Source organism: Equus caballus, chromosome 18 (genome assembly GCF_041296265.1).
Source record: "Equus caballus isolate H_3958 breed thoroughbred chromosome 18, TB-T2T, whole genome shotgun sequence".
Classification (NCBI taxonomy): Eukaryota; Metazoa; Chordata; class Mammalia; order Perissodactyla; family Equidae; genus Equus; species Equus caballus.
Genome location: NC_091701.1, coordinates 67,929,116 through 67,949,644, shown reverse-complemented (window position 1 = coordinate 67,949,644; position 20,529 = coordinate 67,929,116). Strand labels below are relative to the sequence as shown.

The 20,529-nt window shown below is 39.0% G+C and overlaps 1 protein-coding gene and 1 long non-coding RNA gene across 8 annotated transcripts in view; one reads left to right on the top strand and one right to left on the bottom strand.

Moving 5' to 3' along the window:
* The window catches only part of GLS (glutaminase), an 80,169-nt gene extending 70,970 nt beyond the window's left edge, over positions 1–9,199 (bottom strand). For 2 of the 4 annotated variants that reach the window (XM_070241445.1, XM_023622237.2), the window contains exon 1: positions 8,558–9,165. In XM_070241445.1, coding sequence (XP_070097546.1) covers positions 8,558–8,955 — 398 coding nt within the window. In that variant the 5' untranslated portion in view covers positions 8,956–9,165. Of the gene's footprint in view, positions 1–7,967; positions 8,386–8,557 lie in introns of those variants that run through there. The other 2 variants (XM_023622236.2, XM_023622238.2) reach the window with 2 other exon arrangements.
* A 137-nt stretch (positions 9,200–9,336) lies between these two features.
* Positions 9,337–20,529, top strand: part of LOC138918683 (uncharacterized) — a 202,630-nt gene continuing 191,437 nt past the window's right edge. For all 4 annotated transcript variants that reach the window (XR_011428321.1, XR_011428322.1, XR_011428324.1 and 1 more), the window contains exons 1-2: positions 9,337–9,664; positions 13,369–13,472. This is a non-coding gene — a long non-coding RNA (uncharacterized lncRNA). The remainder of the gene's footprint in view (positions 9,665–13,368; positions 13,473–20,529) is intronic.

The window sequence follows — 20,529 nt, the reverse complement described above, 5'->3', positions numbered from 1 at the left end:
GTAAATTGTTGTTCTGCCTTGTTAAAACTGCATCCTCTACAAAGCGAGGATGAGATTATATCAAATTAGGGCTGCTGTTTTGATTGGGCTGTACTGAAATTTATTCAAGAGCAAGCCAAAGTAAGAAGCACAAAAGCCAGCTTTATGTGAGGAAGTGGCCAGGCTATCTGTATCAGCTGAGGGCAACTTGTCCATGTGTACAGCTTTAGAAGTCTAACCAAAAGGGGGAGTCTGCCTTTCTCCCACTGGAAGACAAGGAGCTGGGCAGATCAAGTTCCTAACGGGGAAGTCTGTTAGTCCTTCCAACAATGTATACCCTCAGTCAAGTATCCTTTAATAAATTATTCTAGTTGTCAATGTACAGATATTATGTGAATTCTATCACTACAATCTACCCCACTAGAGATGACTTCTTTGAAATAACTAAAATATATAGGTAGAAGTTAATGAAAAGCAAACTTCAGCTACACATGAGGAAAAACAAAATAGCTCTGAAAATGGAACTGGCTGCCTTCTAAGGCAGTGACTCTCTTGTCAAGGAAGTAGTCAAGCAGAGATGAACAACAACCTGTAGGGAATACAACAGAAGAGGAAAAAAAAAAAATCAGCTGGGTAGATGGGTTTTTAAGGTCTCTTCCAATCCCAAACCTAAAAAAAGTAATCAATTCAATTAAGTATTTTATTAATCTGCTAATATTAGATTAAAAAACAATAAGTCCTAATATTGTATGAACCTGGTTAGGTCATTTAATATCTGTGGGCAGTTTATAAAACATGTAAAAAGAGGTGGAATTAGATATCTTTAAAGCCACTTCCAACTCTAATTCTCACTTTTTGAGTTGCTAAAAATAGACGTCTTCCTAAATTCCTATATTAAAGACCATAAACTTCACTCACTCAGGAACTCTGTATACATAAAGGACCCATGTACACGCATTTTACACATAAAGCTTAATTATCTGGGTTCTTTAAAAACTAAGAGGAATACTTAATGCCACTGATCTGTACACTTAAAAATGTTTTAAACAGTAAATTTTATGTATGTGTATTTTACCACAATCTTTTTCAAAAGCTAAGGGAAACTGGGTACAGAAAGTGAGAGAGAGAGACAATAGCTAAAGTGCAGACATGAAGGACAGAAACAAGATGTAGCAACTGATGCAAGATAGAAAAATTCACAAAAGAACAAACATATTCAAAGCTGAACCAATCAGGGTATTTAGGGAACATCTTACACAACCAAATACAGCTTAGTGTAGGGGCCACGAACAGCAAATACAGCAGAGGACATCTGTTTTTGTAAATAAAGTTTTATTGCAATACGACCATGCCTATTCATTTATGCACTATGGCTGCTTTGCTACAACAGCCGATTTGAATAGTTTGTTAACAGAGATCAGATAGCCTACAAAGCCAAAAATATGTACTATTTGGCTCTTCAGGGAAAAAGTTTGCCAACACTTGCCTTAGAGCATCAGTGTATTTTAGCACACAGTATAGTAATGTTCCCTTATAGAAAAATAAGTTGAACAAGAAATGTTAAGCTGCATTCATTATAATATGGCAGAAAAATATGCAACATTTTCTAAGGAGACTTACACTAGGAATAGTTTACAAATTAAAAACTTTTATGTTTGAGGATAATAATGAATACAACTGGATAATGCTGATAAACAGGAGCTGTACATATCTATTCATAATCTTTTTTCACAACTTGTTCCAATGTAATGGTGCTTACTGCCATACGTACCAGAAACAGGGTATTAGGATAGCACACTAGGACAGCAGAGTAGAGATTTACAAGTTTAAGATTTAACAGGTGTGGTTCCTCTGATTACAGAAATCATGAGAAATATTAAAACTAACTATAAGGAGGCAGGAAAAACAATATCTTCTTACAACTGCTAATATCATTTCACCTTATTTCTCTTTATTACTTTTCCTAAGCATTTTTTAAAAGCTTAAGAACACTTGAGATCTTATCAAACAGAAAATTTTGTATTCCAACTTTTGGCTTAACATGTTATTTTCTTATATCCCTAAAAAGTATCTGTATACTTCTTAAATGACTGAATAAGACTCTTAACTGGATGTAGCATAATTTACTTAACCATTTCAATAATGGTGAACACAAGTTGTTCCCCACTTTTCTCTAATATGTATAATACTGTGCCAAAAATATTAGTGAATAAATCTTTCTACATCTTCTTTCTACACCTCAGTTTATTTTGTTAGCCTAGGTCCCTAAAAGAGTATGAATATATTTAAAGTTCTTCATATAGTTTAAAAACTGTTCTTCAGAAAGTCTGTACTCTTTCAATAACTTCCACCAAGAATCTAAGGAAGTGCCTGTGTCACTCAAAATATCTGCATCAAATGATAATTTTAAAATCTTCTTTAGAGGCTGCACCAGAAATTAGTAGGCAAAAAAATTTTTTAATAGTAATTTTTTTTAAAGATGGGCACCTGAGCTAGTATCTGTTGCCAATCTTTTTTCTTCTTCTTCTTCTTCTTCTTCTCCCCAAAGCCCCCCAGCACATAGCTGTATATTCTACTTATAGGTCCTTCTGGATGTGCTATGTGGGATACCACGTGAGTATGGCTTGACGAGCGGTGCCATATCCACACCCAGGAGTGGAAGCCACAACACCCTGGGGGCTGCCAAAGCAGAGTGTGAACTTTAATCACTCGGCCACGGGGCCGGCCCCAAAAACATATTTCTAAATCCTGAAAGCTATCAATTTTTGTTCATTATGCAGTATCACTAATTCTATGTTTTAAAATTAGTGTTCTCACTATAAACATTTCTTTAGAAACCAGTAAGCAATAACATTACACACCACCAAGAGAATACTTCTTAAAGGAAGCCAAGACACGTTAACATTTTGCTTCTACTACATTGTAGGTGGTCACAAAAATCAGCGAGTGCAGTAATCAGTCACATGCACCCTGTTTCATAACGAAAGCAATTTTATACCTGAGTAGATCCAGGATAAAATCATAGTAAGTGTCTCTACCTGAAAGCTATTTATCTCAGAGATATCAATAATGAGGAGACATTTTTATAATACGTCTGTTCACTCTGCTTTAAGCACTCCTCTTACTAGCAAATGACTCAAAAGGTGAAAAGGCACAGACAGGCAACTCCTTGGTTCACACAGGAGTTAAAGATTGAGCTCCTTAAAGAATGCAAATCCTACAATTAGCTTTTCAGTTTCTACCGCCATAATTTTTCTTCACCTCCGTATCACAAGGAAGGAGAAGAGCTTTTTTACTGATGTAAAACAATGTTTTAAACTTGAAGAAACTGACAAATATCTTCAACAAATTTCTCTTCAAGGTGACATTTATCTTTTTCAGACTAGAATCATGGAACCCCCCCACCACCATTACTTTTCCCTACATACTGTCTCACAAAAAAGACTGAATACTCTTTGGTAGTCACTTCCTGAGTTAGCTGATTTTGAGGTAGGCAGTCTTCTTTGTAGAACAGTAAAGCCTGAAAACAAGCAGCTAAAATTCAAGGAGACTAAGCTTGAGGATCTTATTCATGTTCTTTCCATGAATTTCATCTAAAAATTAATTAGTAGCATGCAGTGCGTTAATTACAGATCATGTACAGATGCATCAATGGCTAAACAGACGAGTGTGGTTTAATGTAAACATAAGGCAGCAAAAAATGTTATGATGTATGTTATGACTTGCCATTAAAACAAAACTAAAACTCACTGATAACTGTAACCTAGAAAAATTTTTTTTAAAGATTGGCACCTGAGCTAACAACTGTTGCCAATCTTCTTCTTTTTTTTTCTCTGCTTTATTTTCCCAACGCCCCCGTACATAGTTGTATATCTTAGTTGCAGGTCCTTCTAGTTGTGGGATGTGGGACACTGCCTCAACGTGGCCTGACGAGCGGTGCCATGTCCGCTCCCAGGATCTGAACCCTGGGCCACCACAGCGGAGCGCGCGAACTTAACCACTTGGCCATGAAGCCGGCCCCGAAAAAATTTTTAATATTGAGGAAATCACAAATAAAATGATTGAGAGGTTCATTGAGAAGCCCCTCCTCGAAAATTAAATATACTTTTAATCTTCATTTTAGTTCAAGTGAATTGTAAAACTGTTCACTTTTACAAATTAAAAGCAAATGTATTATTAAGGGATCATAATATAATTTGTCACCTATCTCAATAAGGTTCTGTTTTTCAATTCCAAAATACACTATCTTTATCTGCCAAATACTGTCTCAAATCTATTATCAGTACTCTTCTATAGACCCAGCTGAAAAGCAGAGCTATTTAATCTTACTTTGAAATTCAATTCTCAGAGCATGCAATGTAATTCTTTGCCCCTCACTTTCCATCTAAGAATAAATATGAACCACACAAACAAACGCATACTATGTGAAGCTAACTGAAGTCATTTTTGCTTCACTTTCACTTTTAATATATTTTTAAATATGCTTATTTAAGTAAAAATGTATTTTAAGAATGCCCTGACTTTGTGTAGATGAGTAAATGTACAATTATTGCATAACTATGCAGCTTTTAACATACTACGAAAATGCCCTCCAGAATAGATGAACTAATTTTATACTTCTACCAGCAATGTAAGAGTTCCTATTTTCCACACCCTTTGCATCACTTGATTTGACTTAACATCTGCCAATCTGATAGAGTAAAAATGATCTCATTGTTGTTTTAATGGAATACTTTCAATATCGTACCCTGTATGAATTACCTATTTTCTAAAGAGTATACATGTGTTGATATTTTCCCAGCCTAGTCCTTCTCTATTATCTCTCTTTTCCTTTCTAATTAAACAATAAAATGCCCAAACAAAAAATAACTTAAAAATGCCCTCTCTTCCCCACCTGCCGACTCTCCCAGGGACCCTTCACTAAGATAGGATATATACTTCTGGGCTTTTCATTTCAGAAATGAAGCATGCTACACTTGACAGAGAAGACTGTGATAAAAACACCCATTTTATGCCAATGGGCAAGCATTGGCATAAAGGTTACTCAAGAACCTTGAGTGCTATAGCATGGTTTGTGACTTTGATACATTGCTCATTCCAGTCTGTATTGGTTTTCTGGAAGGACAGTGATATTTTGAAATTAAAACTCTATGATTAATCTCAAAACAGCACACAAAATAGATTGAAATGAGACAAAAGAATGGATATGAAGGTACAGATTTCAAATTTAAGTCATCAGATATGTGGAGACCAATGTGGAAATGGAGGTTGGATAAGAGATGAAATATTACCTACACAAAGATGAGAGTCAAAGCTGAGAGAAGGCATATGCTGTTGAGAAGGCAGACAAGTGGGAAAGAAGCAGAGACCTCAGGCTCAGAGTTTACCCAGTGAGCAAACCCCACAACCCCCAGGAAAGCAAAGAGAACCATTTAAAGAGAAGAGAGGCAAGCAAAGTGGTTTTCAAAATAATGGAATGACGTTAACAAAATTAAATAAGAGCACTGGAGGGAAAACTGAGCAAAGACATTACATTTTTTCCATAAAATATTTAAGATAGTAGTAAAATCTTAACCTAACCAGGAACCTAAACCAGAATTGAAGTTGGTTGAAGGAGATGGCACAGCCTATGATGACAATGGTTCAAAGAGGTGAACAAATGGAACAAAAAGTAGGTAGATAACTTGCTTATACGCCAACTCCTTCCAGAATACAATATGGGAAGGTTAATAAAACATAAAGTCAGACCAAGGAAAGGAGGAAAAGTATCCCAGCCATGTAAACTAATAAAATTGCTATGGTTCAGTATTACACTCACTCTGAGCTTACTGGCAAGCAGGGCAAAAAGGTAAACAGTGCAACCCACATACAGTCATGCATCGCTTAACGACATGGATATGTGCTGAGAAATTTGACGTCAGTCTATTTTGTCGCTGTGTGAACGTCACCTACACAAACCTAGATGGTATAGCCTACTACACACCTAGGCTGTATGGTACTAATCCTATGGGACCACTGTCGTATTTGCAGTCCATCACTGATCGCAGCACACGATTATAGTTTCATATAAGAAATACAACAATTTCTCAAGAGAAATTTTTTTCTGGAAACAGAAAAACAAAAAGAAATTTCTCATGTGTGACCCTAAAATTCAAAGGCTAATGTCTTTGTCAGGTTTTACAATAAATGAAGCAATTTTACTCTTATTTAATACACAGTTATGTAGTATTTAACAAAAGCCAAATATTGCCTTAAGCCTTTTACAAAATGTTAGCTCCTTTAATTTTCATGGGGCTATTTCTTTTAATTACCCTCTATGAGACCTGCCAGAGTCCTGAGTGCTGGCATTCCAGGTGGCTTGCTGACTGAGGGATGACCTATGCTTTGGAAGCTGAGCATTAGACAGGATAACAGGATCAACTAGAGGCTTACCTCCCAGAATAAGAGAAACGTTTATCACATAAAGGCAAAATGGAAGGGGTCAAAGGAGGAAAGCTACATTTGAAAACCAAATCATTCAAGAAACAGAATCGTTAACCAGATTAAAATTTTGTTTCAATCTTGAAGCCAGCGTTCCTCACTTTATATGTAAATTGGAGATAGTTGGGGTTCACTCCTGATAACACTGACTGAAAACTCTCAGGATTATCAGATACTCGGATTGCTCCTGAACCAATCTAGTTATTACTTCAAATTTTGGTGGCAAAAAAATAAACTCCTTTGAACTATGGTAAACAAGGTTATCTTATTGGCAATTTGAACTTCCAGAGTATCTGAGCAAATATTCTTGAAGGATTCCCTCCCTAGACTGGTTTTCTTTGGAGGTTAGCAGGCACAGGATGGGACATTTTTTATAGAGGGCTGTCAATAAGTATTAGCCAAAATAGTGTTTCAAAATTATTGCTACGAGATGATTTCTTATTTAGAAGGCAATGAAGCTAAAAGCTTCTGGGAAACATGTAAATCACAAAAGAAGCTCAATTTCCTATCTGACAAAGCGGAAGAGGGACACTAGGGTCACTGAAGAGACAATGGAAGACATATTTTCAATGGAAAGAAAGCAGTTCCCATCCTAGGACCTTGAAGGATTTTTAAATGCTAATAATTGCATTTTGCAATTCTGTCACTCTGAGCGTATTTAAACTAGTTACATGCCTGGTAAACCAGATGTCAAGGCAAAACTGAGTATCAGATAAGATTAAGCACACATATTCTAGTCCCTAAAAAACATTAGAGAGGTAAAAATTTAACAAAAGTCCAGCTTTTTAGAACTTGAAGGGATATGAATCATCTAACCAAAGATGTTAAATGATCTGCCCACGGTCATAAGGCTACTTCGCAGCACAAAACCATTATCACAGAATACTACAAATTTTGCCCATCACCAAATGATTTTTTTTAAATAACGTTTTTCAGTCTGGGAAAACAACTTCAGATTGGAATGTTTTAGGAAGGTGCCAACTTCAATTACAGGAAATATTATGCAGGCCTGAGACTGAAAGTTTAAGAATTACTCTTTCAGCCTGACTTAAGGTACTCCGGAGCTGGAGATAGTAGTAACATCAGTAAAAGGGAGACAAAACAGTCACATAACGTCAGCACAAAGTCAGAAAAACAGAAGGGTATAAAGAGGGCAGACAGGTATACTTTTACTCACATTGGGAAAACAAAGTTTGTGTCCATTTATACCACACAAAACAAAATATCCGGGAAATTACGTAAGAAAAACCAATTTTAAGATTAAATTGCTGTGCAGTATAGATGAGTTAATATCCTACCACAATTTAAATCACAAAAGCTACTTTCCTCGGATTTTTCAGTTAGTTTTACCCATCACATTTCATCTTGGCTATTTTGACGCCCCCCACCCCAAAAATGCGCCCATTTCATGGAAGACATCAGACAGGCCAAAGCTGGTCCCCAGCGCAAACAGGTGGTCTGTACTGCGTGCCCCATCTTCTCGGCCACATGACTCTCTTCTTCCTCACCTCGTTTCAGAAACACTATTTCCGGTGCCCCAGATGGCTCTACACAGGCCTGCAGGGGCCACTCCAGAAATACTAAGCATACTCGGCTACACAGGCTTCCAAAATGATGGTGGCAGAGATCGAAGGAGGGCAGGCTGAGAGGACACTCGAGCCTGGAAAAGCGACGAGTCAGGGAGGCAGAGGCTTTGCTCAACGCCCGACTCTCAAATGTCACTCGCTGGAGACGTTCGTGTGGCATCACCACCAAGGGCTGGGCGGGCGCCAGGCGCTGCAGCCAGGACCGGGCACGGAGCAGGCGGCGCGGGCCGGGCAGCCGCAGCTCCAGGGCGGCGGCGGGGGCGGGGGGCCCGGGCCGCCCCTCGCGGCTCCCCGCTGGCGACCCGCGCCGGGAGCGGGGAAGGGAAGTGTGGGCCGAGCTGAGGGGCGCGGGCGGGGCCGGGCCTAATCACATGGCGCAGACGGCGCAGGCCGCCCGGCATCTCTTTCTTTCTCTTTCTCGAACCTCCGCTCCCCTCCCACCCCCCCGCAGGCCCCTCCCGAGCCTGGGCCCCACGCGGGACTAGGCCTCCTCGTCTCGCCGAGACACTCACTTTTCGCCTGAGGCCACCAGTTCCTTGCCCTCGCTGTTGCCGAGCGCGTCCGGCTCCCCGGGACCGTCCTTGGGGCCAGGCGCCGGCGGGGCCGCGGGCGGGGTAGCCCCGGGCTGCTGCTGCGGCGGCGGCGTCGTGCCCCCCTTGCCCAGCTCCTGCAGTATCTCCGAGGGGGAGCTGGAGAGGCCCCGCGTTAGGGGTCCCGCCGGCCGGCCGCCCCCGCCCCACCACGGGTAGAGCCGCGCGGCGGCCGCCGAGCTCCCAGCCGCGCGTCCCCCGCCGCGGGGGCGCCGGCTCAAGGTGCCGAGGGGCTGCGCCCGCCTCAGAGCGGCGCAGGCGGCGGCGGGCGGCCGCAGGAGCAGGTCCCGCAGCATCGCCGAGCCTCGCAGCCGCATCATGCCGCCGAGTCTGTCAGCGCCCGCAGGACAGGGGAGGATGCTCGGGGCGTGGGCGGCCGCTCTCCTCCGGGAACGCGGTCTCCGGCAGGACGCCGAGAGGGCAAGAGAGGACAAGGAGAGGGACGTGGGTGTGGTTCCGGCTCCCGCAGCCGCCGCTGCCGCTCCTGAGCTGCCCGCGACCGCTCTTCTTCTCACCCCTGAGGGCTCCGCACTGAGGCTGAAGCGCAGGGGAGGGCCGGAGACATTCCCCGCTCCCCCTGGCGGGGGCGGGAGGACGCCGGCGTCCTGCCCCCTTCGCCTGCTCTAATTGGCTCAGCTCTTCGACCTCTCTTCTGATTGGTTACTAGAGCAGTCAAACTTCTCTCGGCGCCTGGTGCGCGAAGAGTTGGGCGGGGCACCGGCGGTGGGCGGGGAGAAGAGTCACACTGACGTGTGAGACGGGGGAGTTGGGCCGGGTCCTGAGTAGCCCGTTCCTCTTTCGTGACCAGCTCCGATGCTGCCCTAGTTGGGAGCTGGGGTCTCGGAGTCTCGTCATTTGTGAAGCACAGGGGCTCCGGGACTGTGGGGCCTCGAACTGCTGGGGAGACTGATGAGCAAGAGCCCCCCGCAGCCGAGAGGCCGGCGGTCATTGGCGTTGGCCGGAGCTGGCGTCCGGCCGGGCCGTAGGAGTTTGGCTGGTCCAAGTTTGCAGCTGGCCCTCGGCTACCTGGTGAGGGCGTGTGGCGTCGCGACTGAGGGACGCGGGCCCGAGAAGGCTGCCCTAGAGGAGCCTCGGCCCTCTCCCAAATGTTGCATTTGCTTGAAACTTTCCATGGTTGGCGACTACCCAGATGTGAAGTGTTTTGGAAAAAATGAGCAAAATCCTTTCAGCTATGCGACTTAGCCATGTGAAGGGTTGGAGTTCTAGAGGAGGGCAAAGACAGAGGGAAATGCCAGAATACGACTGCTTTCCTTTTTAAAAAATATTTTTTTAAAATTTACATCAGCGTCTCAAAACTATTTTTGAACAGCAATGATTCCTTGAACACTAGTTTGCTGAAAGCAAAATTGTAGATACTTGTCTGTTTTAAAAGCTGCTTCATCGTTTTAAAATAGAAACATCCTAATACTGGTTCTCTAAGTCGTTTCCGACTACTGTATTACTTTATCCATTTGTCCTTTTGGACTTGTAGTAAAAGAGCCAAGGATCTGAAAACTGAATTTTTCTCTGAGCCTACAGATACACTCCACTCCACGCCAGAAATGTTTTCAGACGATGTCCTGAAACACTTAGGTTTAAACGCATAGATCCACAAAGGTTAATGGGATGATTTTTATGAAACAGGAAGGGTGTGTGTCAGGTGCATCATTAATTGATCACCAGATTTAGTAATCTAATGAATCTTAAAATATTATACTAGATTAATAATAGGCTGTACTCACAGGTTATGTGACCTTTGGCATATCACGGTCTTGCCATGTTTAAGTTTTTTCTGTCTGCTCCTTAACTGGAAGAACATGGAAAAAGCTATCATGTGTAACGCATTTAATCACCTTAAAAAAAGTTAATATGATTGCAAATTATTTAGAGGGATTTTATTACTACTTAATATTACTTTTCACTAAAATTTGATGAGTCAAAGTAATAATATATTCAGGAAAAGGAATATCAAGTTTTGGAGGAAAGGTAACAAATACTACATCTTCCTAACCTTTCTAATCTGACTTATCAATGACATAGGCCTGTATATTGTCCAATCTCTTAGATAGATATAACTATGCATATAACTAGTTATCAATTTTGACTGCCTGCCTCCTTTCTCTCTACTACATCCAAGCTATTGACAAATTCAGTTATTATTTTCCTCCTGGTTTTTCTTTTAGATTCTCTAATTTTCCTATGAAAATTCTTTCCAATATTTAAAGGATTAAATACCTTATAGTATACTTAACAAATATAGAAAGTAAATTTAGCAATAGATTATTTTCTAGAGTTTCTATTTTCAGGGATGAGCTGGTAAGAGTAGACATATGTTACTCCTAATATTTAGAAGAACTTAGAGTCCACTGAAATTTAACCCCTTCTTTGAGAAGACCAATGAAGATGTTACAAACAGAAAATTGAAACTACTATAAATAGATTAAAAATGTGACTCACTAATACTTTCACTTGATTCTTCATCTTATATCATTTTTTAAGTCTTTAATGGGTTTTTTTAGTCAAATACAACTTTAGTACTGTGAATTGGAGTTAATTACTATTTCCATTAGGTTAATTATTTATCTATTAAATCATATCATCATATAAAACAGTCTATCTCTATAAAAACATTTTATGCACATACGATAGTCCACCAAAACATCTAAAAATAGGAAATTTCTCTCCAGATTAACATGTGGCTAGGTTGTCAGAGCTCCTCTTAGACTTCCTCTTTGCTACCAGTTAAGTGCAGCTATCCCGCAACAGATTGTGTTCCCATAGCCGTTGAGAAGATAATCAAACATGGAAAGAGAAAACTGGAATTTCTGCACTTTGTATCTATTCTAACTAGAACAATTCCTGAGTTTCTGTGTTCTTTTGAAGATTAGAAAAGGCTAATATTTCAAGATTATATATAATTTCCTGATCTTGCCCTCCACAAATACTAAAATGTTATTATTTATTGATCTAGAGCTAAATAGAAAATAATTCTCCTTTGACCAACAGCTTAAAAGAAATGCCTAAGGTTTTTATGTTTGAAATTCTTCTACTTAGAGAATAAGGTTCAGGAAACTTCTAAACAAGCTTCTGCTACCACTTCCCTTTCTTCTGTTGGTTTCCTGCTTTAACTGGCCAACTTCCTAGCCTCGCTGACCAACCCTGCCAAACATGACTTATTTTTCCAAAGCTGAATTTAGATCTATATTAGGGTATTATAAATCCCTCATCTATAAAATGGGGATAATACTGGTATCTTATCTCATAGGGTTGTTACGAGGATTAAATGAATCAATATGTGTAAAGTACTCAGAACAATGCCAGTAGCACTCCATAATTGTTAGATATAATAATAATTATAGTTATAATATATAATATATAATATAATATATAATATGTATATAATACATAATATATAATAATAATTATAGTTATAATTTTGTTGTGCAGTGTGATTAGTTGTCACTTCTATTATTGAAAAGTCAAACTGGGAATTGTTTTAAACCATCTAATCATAAATATCACTTAAAAAGAAGCCAGCTCCCCAAAATGAGATCGTTTACTTACTTCATTTTTTAGAAAACAAACCAATAATTTCCAAAGTATCTTAAAATAGAAAGAGACTGCTGCAAAGACAGTCAGATTAAGCAAAGCTAGGCTCAGTGCCCAAGATACTATTTACAAATAACTTTTAAAAAATACAAAAGAAAGATCTGCTAGACCAAAAAAAGAAAAGGCCTGAATGTACATGTCACACATAACCAAATCTAAAAATCTACCATTTGCACCTATGTAAATTAAACTTCTGTTCCTTGCAACATCACACAAAAATGGCAAGACAGATTTTTGTCAAATCTGAAGAGACCATTTGAATTGTCTCATTTAAAATACTAAGTATAGGGGCTAGCCTGTGGCCAAGTGGTTAAAGTTCCACGTGCTCTGATTTAGCAGCCCTGGTTGGCGGGTTGGCACTCCAGGCGTGAACCTACTCCACTCATCATAGCCATGCTGTGGAGGTGTCCCATGTTCAAAGTAAAGGAAGATTGGTACAGATGTCAGCTCAGGGCTAATCTTCCTCAAGCAAAAAAAAAAAAAAAAAAGAGGAAGATTGGCAATAGATGTTAGCTCAGGGTGAATCTTCCTCACCAAATAAATAAACAAGCAAAATACTATATGAAATTCTTTTTGATGGTCCCCTGATGGCCAGAATGGAAGTGGGGTGGTAATCAGTTATGTTCCTTCATTCAGAGTGATATGGTAGAGATTTCAATTTGTTCAGTTTATAAGTTAATATTGTGTATACTTAGATCACAATTACATGCATGGGCCTCCAGATATTTACTGATTTCTCAAAGTGATTTTAATTCTTATTTTTTTGTAGATTCATAGAAAATATTAAATTAGACTAAACCCCATCCCAGAGATAAGGAAGTCTTACTTGTATACTAGCAAAACTTAAAAATACTCTAATTTTGTAAATAGTCCAGAAGTTAATCAAAAGGATACCTTGAGAATGAAAACAACCTCAGAGGTGGATTGTATTGCTGTTCCCAAATATTTTTGTCCCTCCCAATGGCACTTTACCTCCCCCGACTTGTCGAATGGCAGGTTTGGCCTTATGCCTTGATTTGTTCAATGAAATATGAAAGGAAGTAATATACGCCACTGCTGAGCAGAAACTTTAAGAGTTGTCACTTGGTTCTATTGTCTCTCTTTTCATTTTGCAACAAGAACAGCATGTGCCAAAGAGGAATGCTCCTTCACCTGGTTTCCAGAATGATGGAACAAAGCTGAAGATGACTGTGATTGCCAAATAACATGAAGAGAAATAAACTTTACTGTAAGTAATTTCACTTAGGGGGTTATTACCACAGAATTGCTTAGCTTAGATTGACTGGTATCTCATCCGACTTGAATGAAGAAGACTTGGGAGCCATGAGACTAATCCAGATTACAAACGGTATTTGAAGACTCTAAAAGATAGGCAGTCAACCTCCAGAACAATTGAATCTGAGTACCATTGACAGGACAGTCAGAATAGGCATTCTCTTTCAGGGACGCTTAAAACCAAAGTTTAGGTAGGAGATGTTTGATTGATTTGAATATTTCATATGTTTTTGGACACTTTAATTGGGGAAAATTAGCAGTGGCTTGAATTATGAGCTCCATATCAATTATGCTAAGTTGGTTTTATGCTATGAAACCTAATGTTGGTTTAGCATCTGAAATTTGTCACATTTCCTAAGCCCTGAGGAAGAAAAATAAGCCTGGACTTTTGTCTATTTATGCTCATCCAAGGGTAATATCATATTACCAGTTCAGAAACCAATTACTGAACTCCACTGACACCAGAGAGCTAAATCCAAAATTCAGACATTTGAAGAAGAGCATCAGAGTTCACAGTAGTGTATTTTGATGTTTTGTAGTAAAGAGGAATCAGTATTCATCCTCTGTATAGTGTGGATTCCTTCAAACTCTATCTTTACTTTTCAAGAGTCTGACATTTATAGTCAGCATGTGATTCCCTCTGGCCAATTATAAGTTACAAAAGACAGCTTGATTTCTGATTGAGCTGCTTCTCATAGTCACAACACCATGTGGTGTGTTCTGAGGCAGAGCTTTATTTATATGCACCCCAGATAGTACAACAAACAGTGTGATGTATAAAAAATCTCTGTAAAAACCACCCAAATGTTTATCAGTAAAAGAATTTACTAAAATAATGTGAGATTTCCATATAATGGGGTAACATACGTTATTTAAAATTAATGATCCTTAGTATCATGTATTAAAGTGGATAAGTCTCAAAAACAAAGTTGAGGGAAAAAAGTTATAGTTGGATATGTATATTATGATACCATGATTATAAAATTGAAAACATACAAAACATTATTTATAGAGTTATGCATATGTGGTTTAAAAGTTTCAAATGTGCATAGGAATAATGAACACCAGATTCAGTGTAGTGGTTATTATCTCCGAGTACATATAGTGAAGAATGAGATTGAAGAGATGTACACAGAGAGTTTCAACTGTGTCTGTAATGACTGATTTTTTTTTAAATATTTTTTAAAATCTGAGACAAATATGGCACCTGAGTAGTTGATACACAGATGTTTGTTATATTCTGTCTTTTTTCTTTGTTTGAAATATTTTATAATTAAAGAAAAGAAGCTTTATTATAATGTTGAAAGCCATTGCTTTTCTCTCACAATTATAAGTATAGAAAATATTACAAATCCAATATTCAATTTTTAATGGTTCCTCTTAAACTTTAATTTTGCCTAACCAATGCCGAGTGACATAACTAGTAAGTGATATGGCTACCCTGTAAGTATGTTTCAAGACTGCAACTAACAGGCAAATATCCTTGAACCAAAGGTTTTACAAATGGTAAGAATAACTAATATTTAACCGAAAAACCTGTAAAAAAAATTTATTTGGTTCTTGGCTATCCAAACATAAATATGAAAGCAATTCTTTCATTAATAAAATATAAATAAAAAATATATCCTTCCTTCCTTCCTTTGAAGTTAAAGAAGTTCTTTATCTTTGTGACATTCCTATTGGAGACAGGTGTCAATTGCTAAATTTTATGGCTATAGAAATTATGAGTTAATAAGGTCACATAGCTAATTAATAATAGAGTTGGCAAAGACACACCCTCCAGCTAGATATGGCCCTTACCCTCATTTCTTTTGAACTATTGGACAAATGCCTACAAGAGACATGTTTATGGGTGCAAAAACACCACAAGCCTCTTAAAAATCTTTGGGAGTAATTTCCCCAATAAAAGGCTCAGTAGGTAACTTGAGTAAAGCAGACCAGTTTATAATATTTTAGGGAATGATGAGGCTCCAGTAAGTTGGAATTAGAATACTCTGTCTAAAGGGGCAGTAGCTAATCCACTCCAGCCAATTTTAGCTAAGTGCAATGCAGGCACAGTTAGCCAGACCTTTGGATTCTTTAAGATAATGCAGAAATACAATTCTTAAAATAAACAAAATTCCCTGCCTTTAAATGTAAGCAGCTCATTCAATTTTTTTAATGCTATACTAGTCAAACAAACTATCTGCAAGAATAATTTGGCCCATGGGCCACCATGTTTCCAACTCTGCCCTGAACAGTCAGATGATGGTAGCAATATAACGTTCTTTGAGGTTTATTCCCAGGTGCAGATTCTACTCCAGATCAATTAGTTCTAGCCAGTCATGGAAATCTCATTCCCCTTGAAACTGCTGTAGCTATCTTGCTGCCAGGAAAGGAGCCAGCCTTAAGAGAAATGCAACACACCAAGGCCAACAGAGTGGAGAGAGAAAAAGCATCTGGAATCTCCATGACATTCATGAGCTACTGACTCAACCAACTCTGTTGCCTGGCCTTCTTTGTTACATGTGGTGCATTTCCTTATTATTTAAATCATTTTGCATCTGGGTTTCTCTTAACACATCCTGACTGATTCTTAATCACGCTATAGAAGATTCTTTCTCTGTGTCTGTCTTTCTCTTTGCCCTGAGTACAATTTGTTACATCCTCTTTCTCTCTCATTTTTTTTAACCCCTCTAAATTATATATCTATGTTTTAACCTATTTATGTATTATATGACTCCCTCAATTGTTTGAGGGCCACATTTGATAGGCTTGCATGATTTAAAATAAAGGGATGGCAGTGGAGGTACAGTAAGCATCAAGAAGCCTGCCCCAACCTTCAGTTTGGACCCTGAATCACTTCTGTAACTCTAGATTTGCTTCCCTTCTCTCCCAACAAAAAATATTGAGCCATATTAAGACAACCGGCTTTGCCATTCTGCTAAACTAGACTTCTATACTTTATACATAAACTCCTAATTAAAATACAATATTCTGGATTGGTTAGTGTTTGAACCTTAATTTGCTGTCCTTCACTCTTGCCAAACTGATCGATTTTCTTTCACCTAACCACCTTCCCTCCTTGGAGTCTTTGCTTACACCATTCTTATCACTTTATATGTCCTAAGCCCCTCTCTCTATTCATCAAAATTCCACTGACCCTTCAAGGTTCCCATCTTACTTCTTCATGGTGCTCTCCAATTTCTTATATGACACGCCTTTTATCCTCATAACAGCTATTACTCTCATAACAGCGATTTGAGATAGGCGAGTAGGTACAATCTCATTTTGCAGGTGAGAAAATTGACACAGAAACGTTAAGTAATCTGTTCAACATTTCAGTGACTTGCCTTAGAAATGCCTTGCATTTCTTGACTCTATGGCTTTGACCTCTACCCATTCCCCTAACCATTGCCATCTGGATATACCTTCTCTTTCCTAAGAACTCAGCTCAAATGTCATCTCCTCTGGAAAGACTTCCCTGACCTCTCCAGGCAGAGGGAAGTGGTTCTTCATCTCTATATCAGGGTTCACTTGGTATTATCTTCGTTTATTGCATTACTCTATTTGTGTACATCTGTCTCCGAGCTAGACAGGAGGATTTTGATTTTCTAGCTTTCAATATATCCACTATCATTTCAATAACATAATTGAGGCTCTTTAATGTAATATAGGAGTTTATTAACTGGAAAATAAAAGAAGTATATTAGAAAAATGAACCCTTCACAATTTTATTTGAATCTTGAGTAAATTACTTCTCTATTATATTTCACAAAGAGGAGGAAACATTAAAAATTCAAACTGCAAAAGGACTTTGTGGACACCTTGTTTTTAGTGACTGACTACCTGTGCCAGCCACCATGGTGGGAGCTGAGGTTACACAGATGAATAAAACATGGTCTTTTGGTTTGAGGAGGTCGATGAAACACAGATACATAAACTCCTAATTAAAATACAATATTCTGGATGCTGTAAACATTATGTATATATGTATATTCAGTGGATAAAGATGACATAGAAATGAATTCTATCAGAAAGATATGGAATATTCTAGAAAGGAGGTGACATCTGCCAGATAGAAATCCAGATGTATAAGGTTGACAAGGGCATTCTTTCAAGAACAAAAGAACAAAGTTAAATGGTAGATTCAGGGAATTACAAATAATCTGATACGATATTATTAGCACTCTACCTTGAGTATTTCCAGTCTCCTCCTGTGTAGGATTGCATGTCCCTGCAATGTCTCCATACAACTTCGTTTGGCCAGGGATATGAGATTATAAGCTTAAAAAGCCAATGCATAATTTTCTACTCTGCCTTTCTCTATTCCACTATAACTGTTAATGCTTGGAGCAGTGGCTGATCTGTCTACCTGGGTCTCTGAGTTCAGAGAAAGAAACTTTGTCATTTTATGCTTCTGTGATTGAGGATTGTTTGTTACCACAGCAAAATTTATCCTATCCTGATTGATCCATTGAATATGAGAAGGTAGAGGAAAGAGAATTGGATCATAGAGAAGCCAGTCCTATTGACAGCACATATAAAAATGCCCATTTACCTCAAAGTGTGTGTCCAAAATATTTGAATCAGTGAATTCAAGTAAACATATTTTATGCTTTTTCAATTGAATGCCATTTCTGACTAGCTATTCTTCTTTCCACAACTAACTTCAAGGTTGTCAAATGTAATCTGAGTTAAGAAAAAAGAAGATATTTTCATAATCCATCCTTTATTTAATCTTACAGTTACATAGTCACTGACCTATGTGTTCTAGGTGGAGGAAAAAGTATCCAGACGTACCTGCAGCCTCCCTATATATTAGCTACACTTGATATTGAGCACCAAATGCTATTATATTTCTACTGCAAGAGGCATGACACAAAGGAAAATTCTTAGAATTTGGAGAGGGACAGGCTTAGAATTTAATTCCAGCTGGTTATACTGCCTTCACACATTACTGCCTTCATGGATTTTACCTCCCAGCTAACATTGATTGCATTTTAACAGGTGTTTCTAGAAATATTGTTTTAATCCAAGAGAGTGACAGAAATAGAGAGAACTGGACATCTCGTGATAGGCATAAAAGGAAAACATTTGTATCGATAGCACATGAGCTATGCTAACATCCCAACTGAGGGGAGGAACTAAGAGGATAGAATAAACTGCATAGGTAAGTTTATGTAGGCAGGGGAGGAAACGAGGTAGGAAATAGTCTAGACATGAAGGGTTGTCCTCAATTATAAGCATATAAGGCCAAGGGCCTATAAACAGGTTGAGATTCATATCTTAAGATACCAGAAACACTGAGAGGAATACCAAAGGAAGAAGAGAGGATGGGGAACAAAGAAGGAGATTCTGGAGATAAACTTAGTCTCCCTCATAATTGTAGTTTTTCGTCAATAATTTGTGAAGTGAGCCAAGGGAAGTGCCTCAAGTGTGTACACTTGCTAGGATCTGCCCAAGTGTTGAGAGGAAAATCAAGTTCTTGTGCAGTGAGAAATCCGATAAACACATTTTAAGGTCAATTCTGAAGACTATATTTATGTTTGTTTATTAAAAACTTTAATAATGTACACAGATGTCTAAAGACTTTCTGCTCTGAGAGTAGGAGACTGGAATTCTAGCTCCAGCCTGGTTGACCTGAGCAAGTCCCTTGACCTGTCAATGCCTGTATTCCTTCGTCTAAAAAAGTGGAAGCTTGGCTTAAGTGACCTCAAAGGTGACGCCTGGGTCCAAACTGTGATTCTGAGCCCTGGTTACCTGCAGTTATGTCTTTTCTCTGGAGATTATCAGACACTTACTGATGAAATCTCGTGCCTATTTTTTCCCAACAGATACTATGGGAATTGCAAGCAACGTATTGTAAATATCAAACAAGATTAAAGAATGCTTTAAGCCCAATGACTAGACAAAAGCTATAAACAGCCTAGCAGATGGCGGTTTTGCAAGAGCAATAAAAGATATACACACCTTTAGGTTAATAATCAAAGATACTGTTAAGGGATCGTATGAGAAGGGGCAAAGGGATACACTGCCAAGAACCTCAGGGCCTGGGTGGGAACCTGCTCCAGGGTGTGGAACAGTGTTTCTGTAACCTGGTTGGTACAACTTGAATCTCAGCGGGAGTTTCCCCCAGTGGTAGACATTATCAGAATATAAAGGTAACTACATTCAAGGGTAATTCATGCAATGTGCAGCCTCTGGCACTCGCAATCGTGGCAGGGTGCCCTGTAGTCACTCATCATGCACGTGCTCACTAGAGGCAGCTGTTGGCTCTGAAGAGCCCTGGCCGTCAGACTCCTCCCACAGTCTCCAGGACAGTATTTGAGTGCAAACCTCAGTGTGTGCTTTCAGAGAATCATTAGCGAAAGGAGATAACCACAAGTAAATAGAAAGCAGGTGGACTGGTACAAATGGTGTCGCAAAAATAATTTTCAAGTCAATTACTGTAATTTTTTTTGTACTTTTTAAGGGGGTAAGATATCTAGGCTCCACTTATCTCTAAATAATAAAACTCTTTCACTCCTAGCAACCACTTCCTGGAAAACAGCCTGACAAAAAGATCCAAACAGTGAAAAGAGGTCTTTCGCACATTTAACAATGATAAGAGAGGTTTTTAAGAGCAAAATCCTATAATAGCTTCAATCATACATGCTATATGCACTCTCTCTCAGATGAACAGCCAGGGTCAGGAACTTCCTTGCTGCAAAAATACATATTAACTCTTCCGTGATCATTGCATTCTCAATATGACCATCACCTACCTACAGAATTTTATGACAAAACAATCATTGAGATTTTATTGGGTATATAGTATGTATTAACTGCACAATAATAAAACGAATTGTACTCATTTCCTTGCTTCTCCCTGTATTATCCTGGGCAATTCATGTAACCTCAAAGGGCCTTAGTTTCCTCACTTGTAAAGTGAAGACAATAACACTCACTTTTGGGGGAATGTTGTGAGAATTAAATGAGTAATGCATGTGTGTTGTTCAGGGACAAGCCCACACAGAAACTCATCAGAT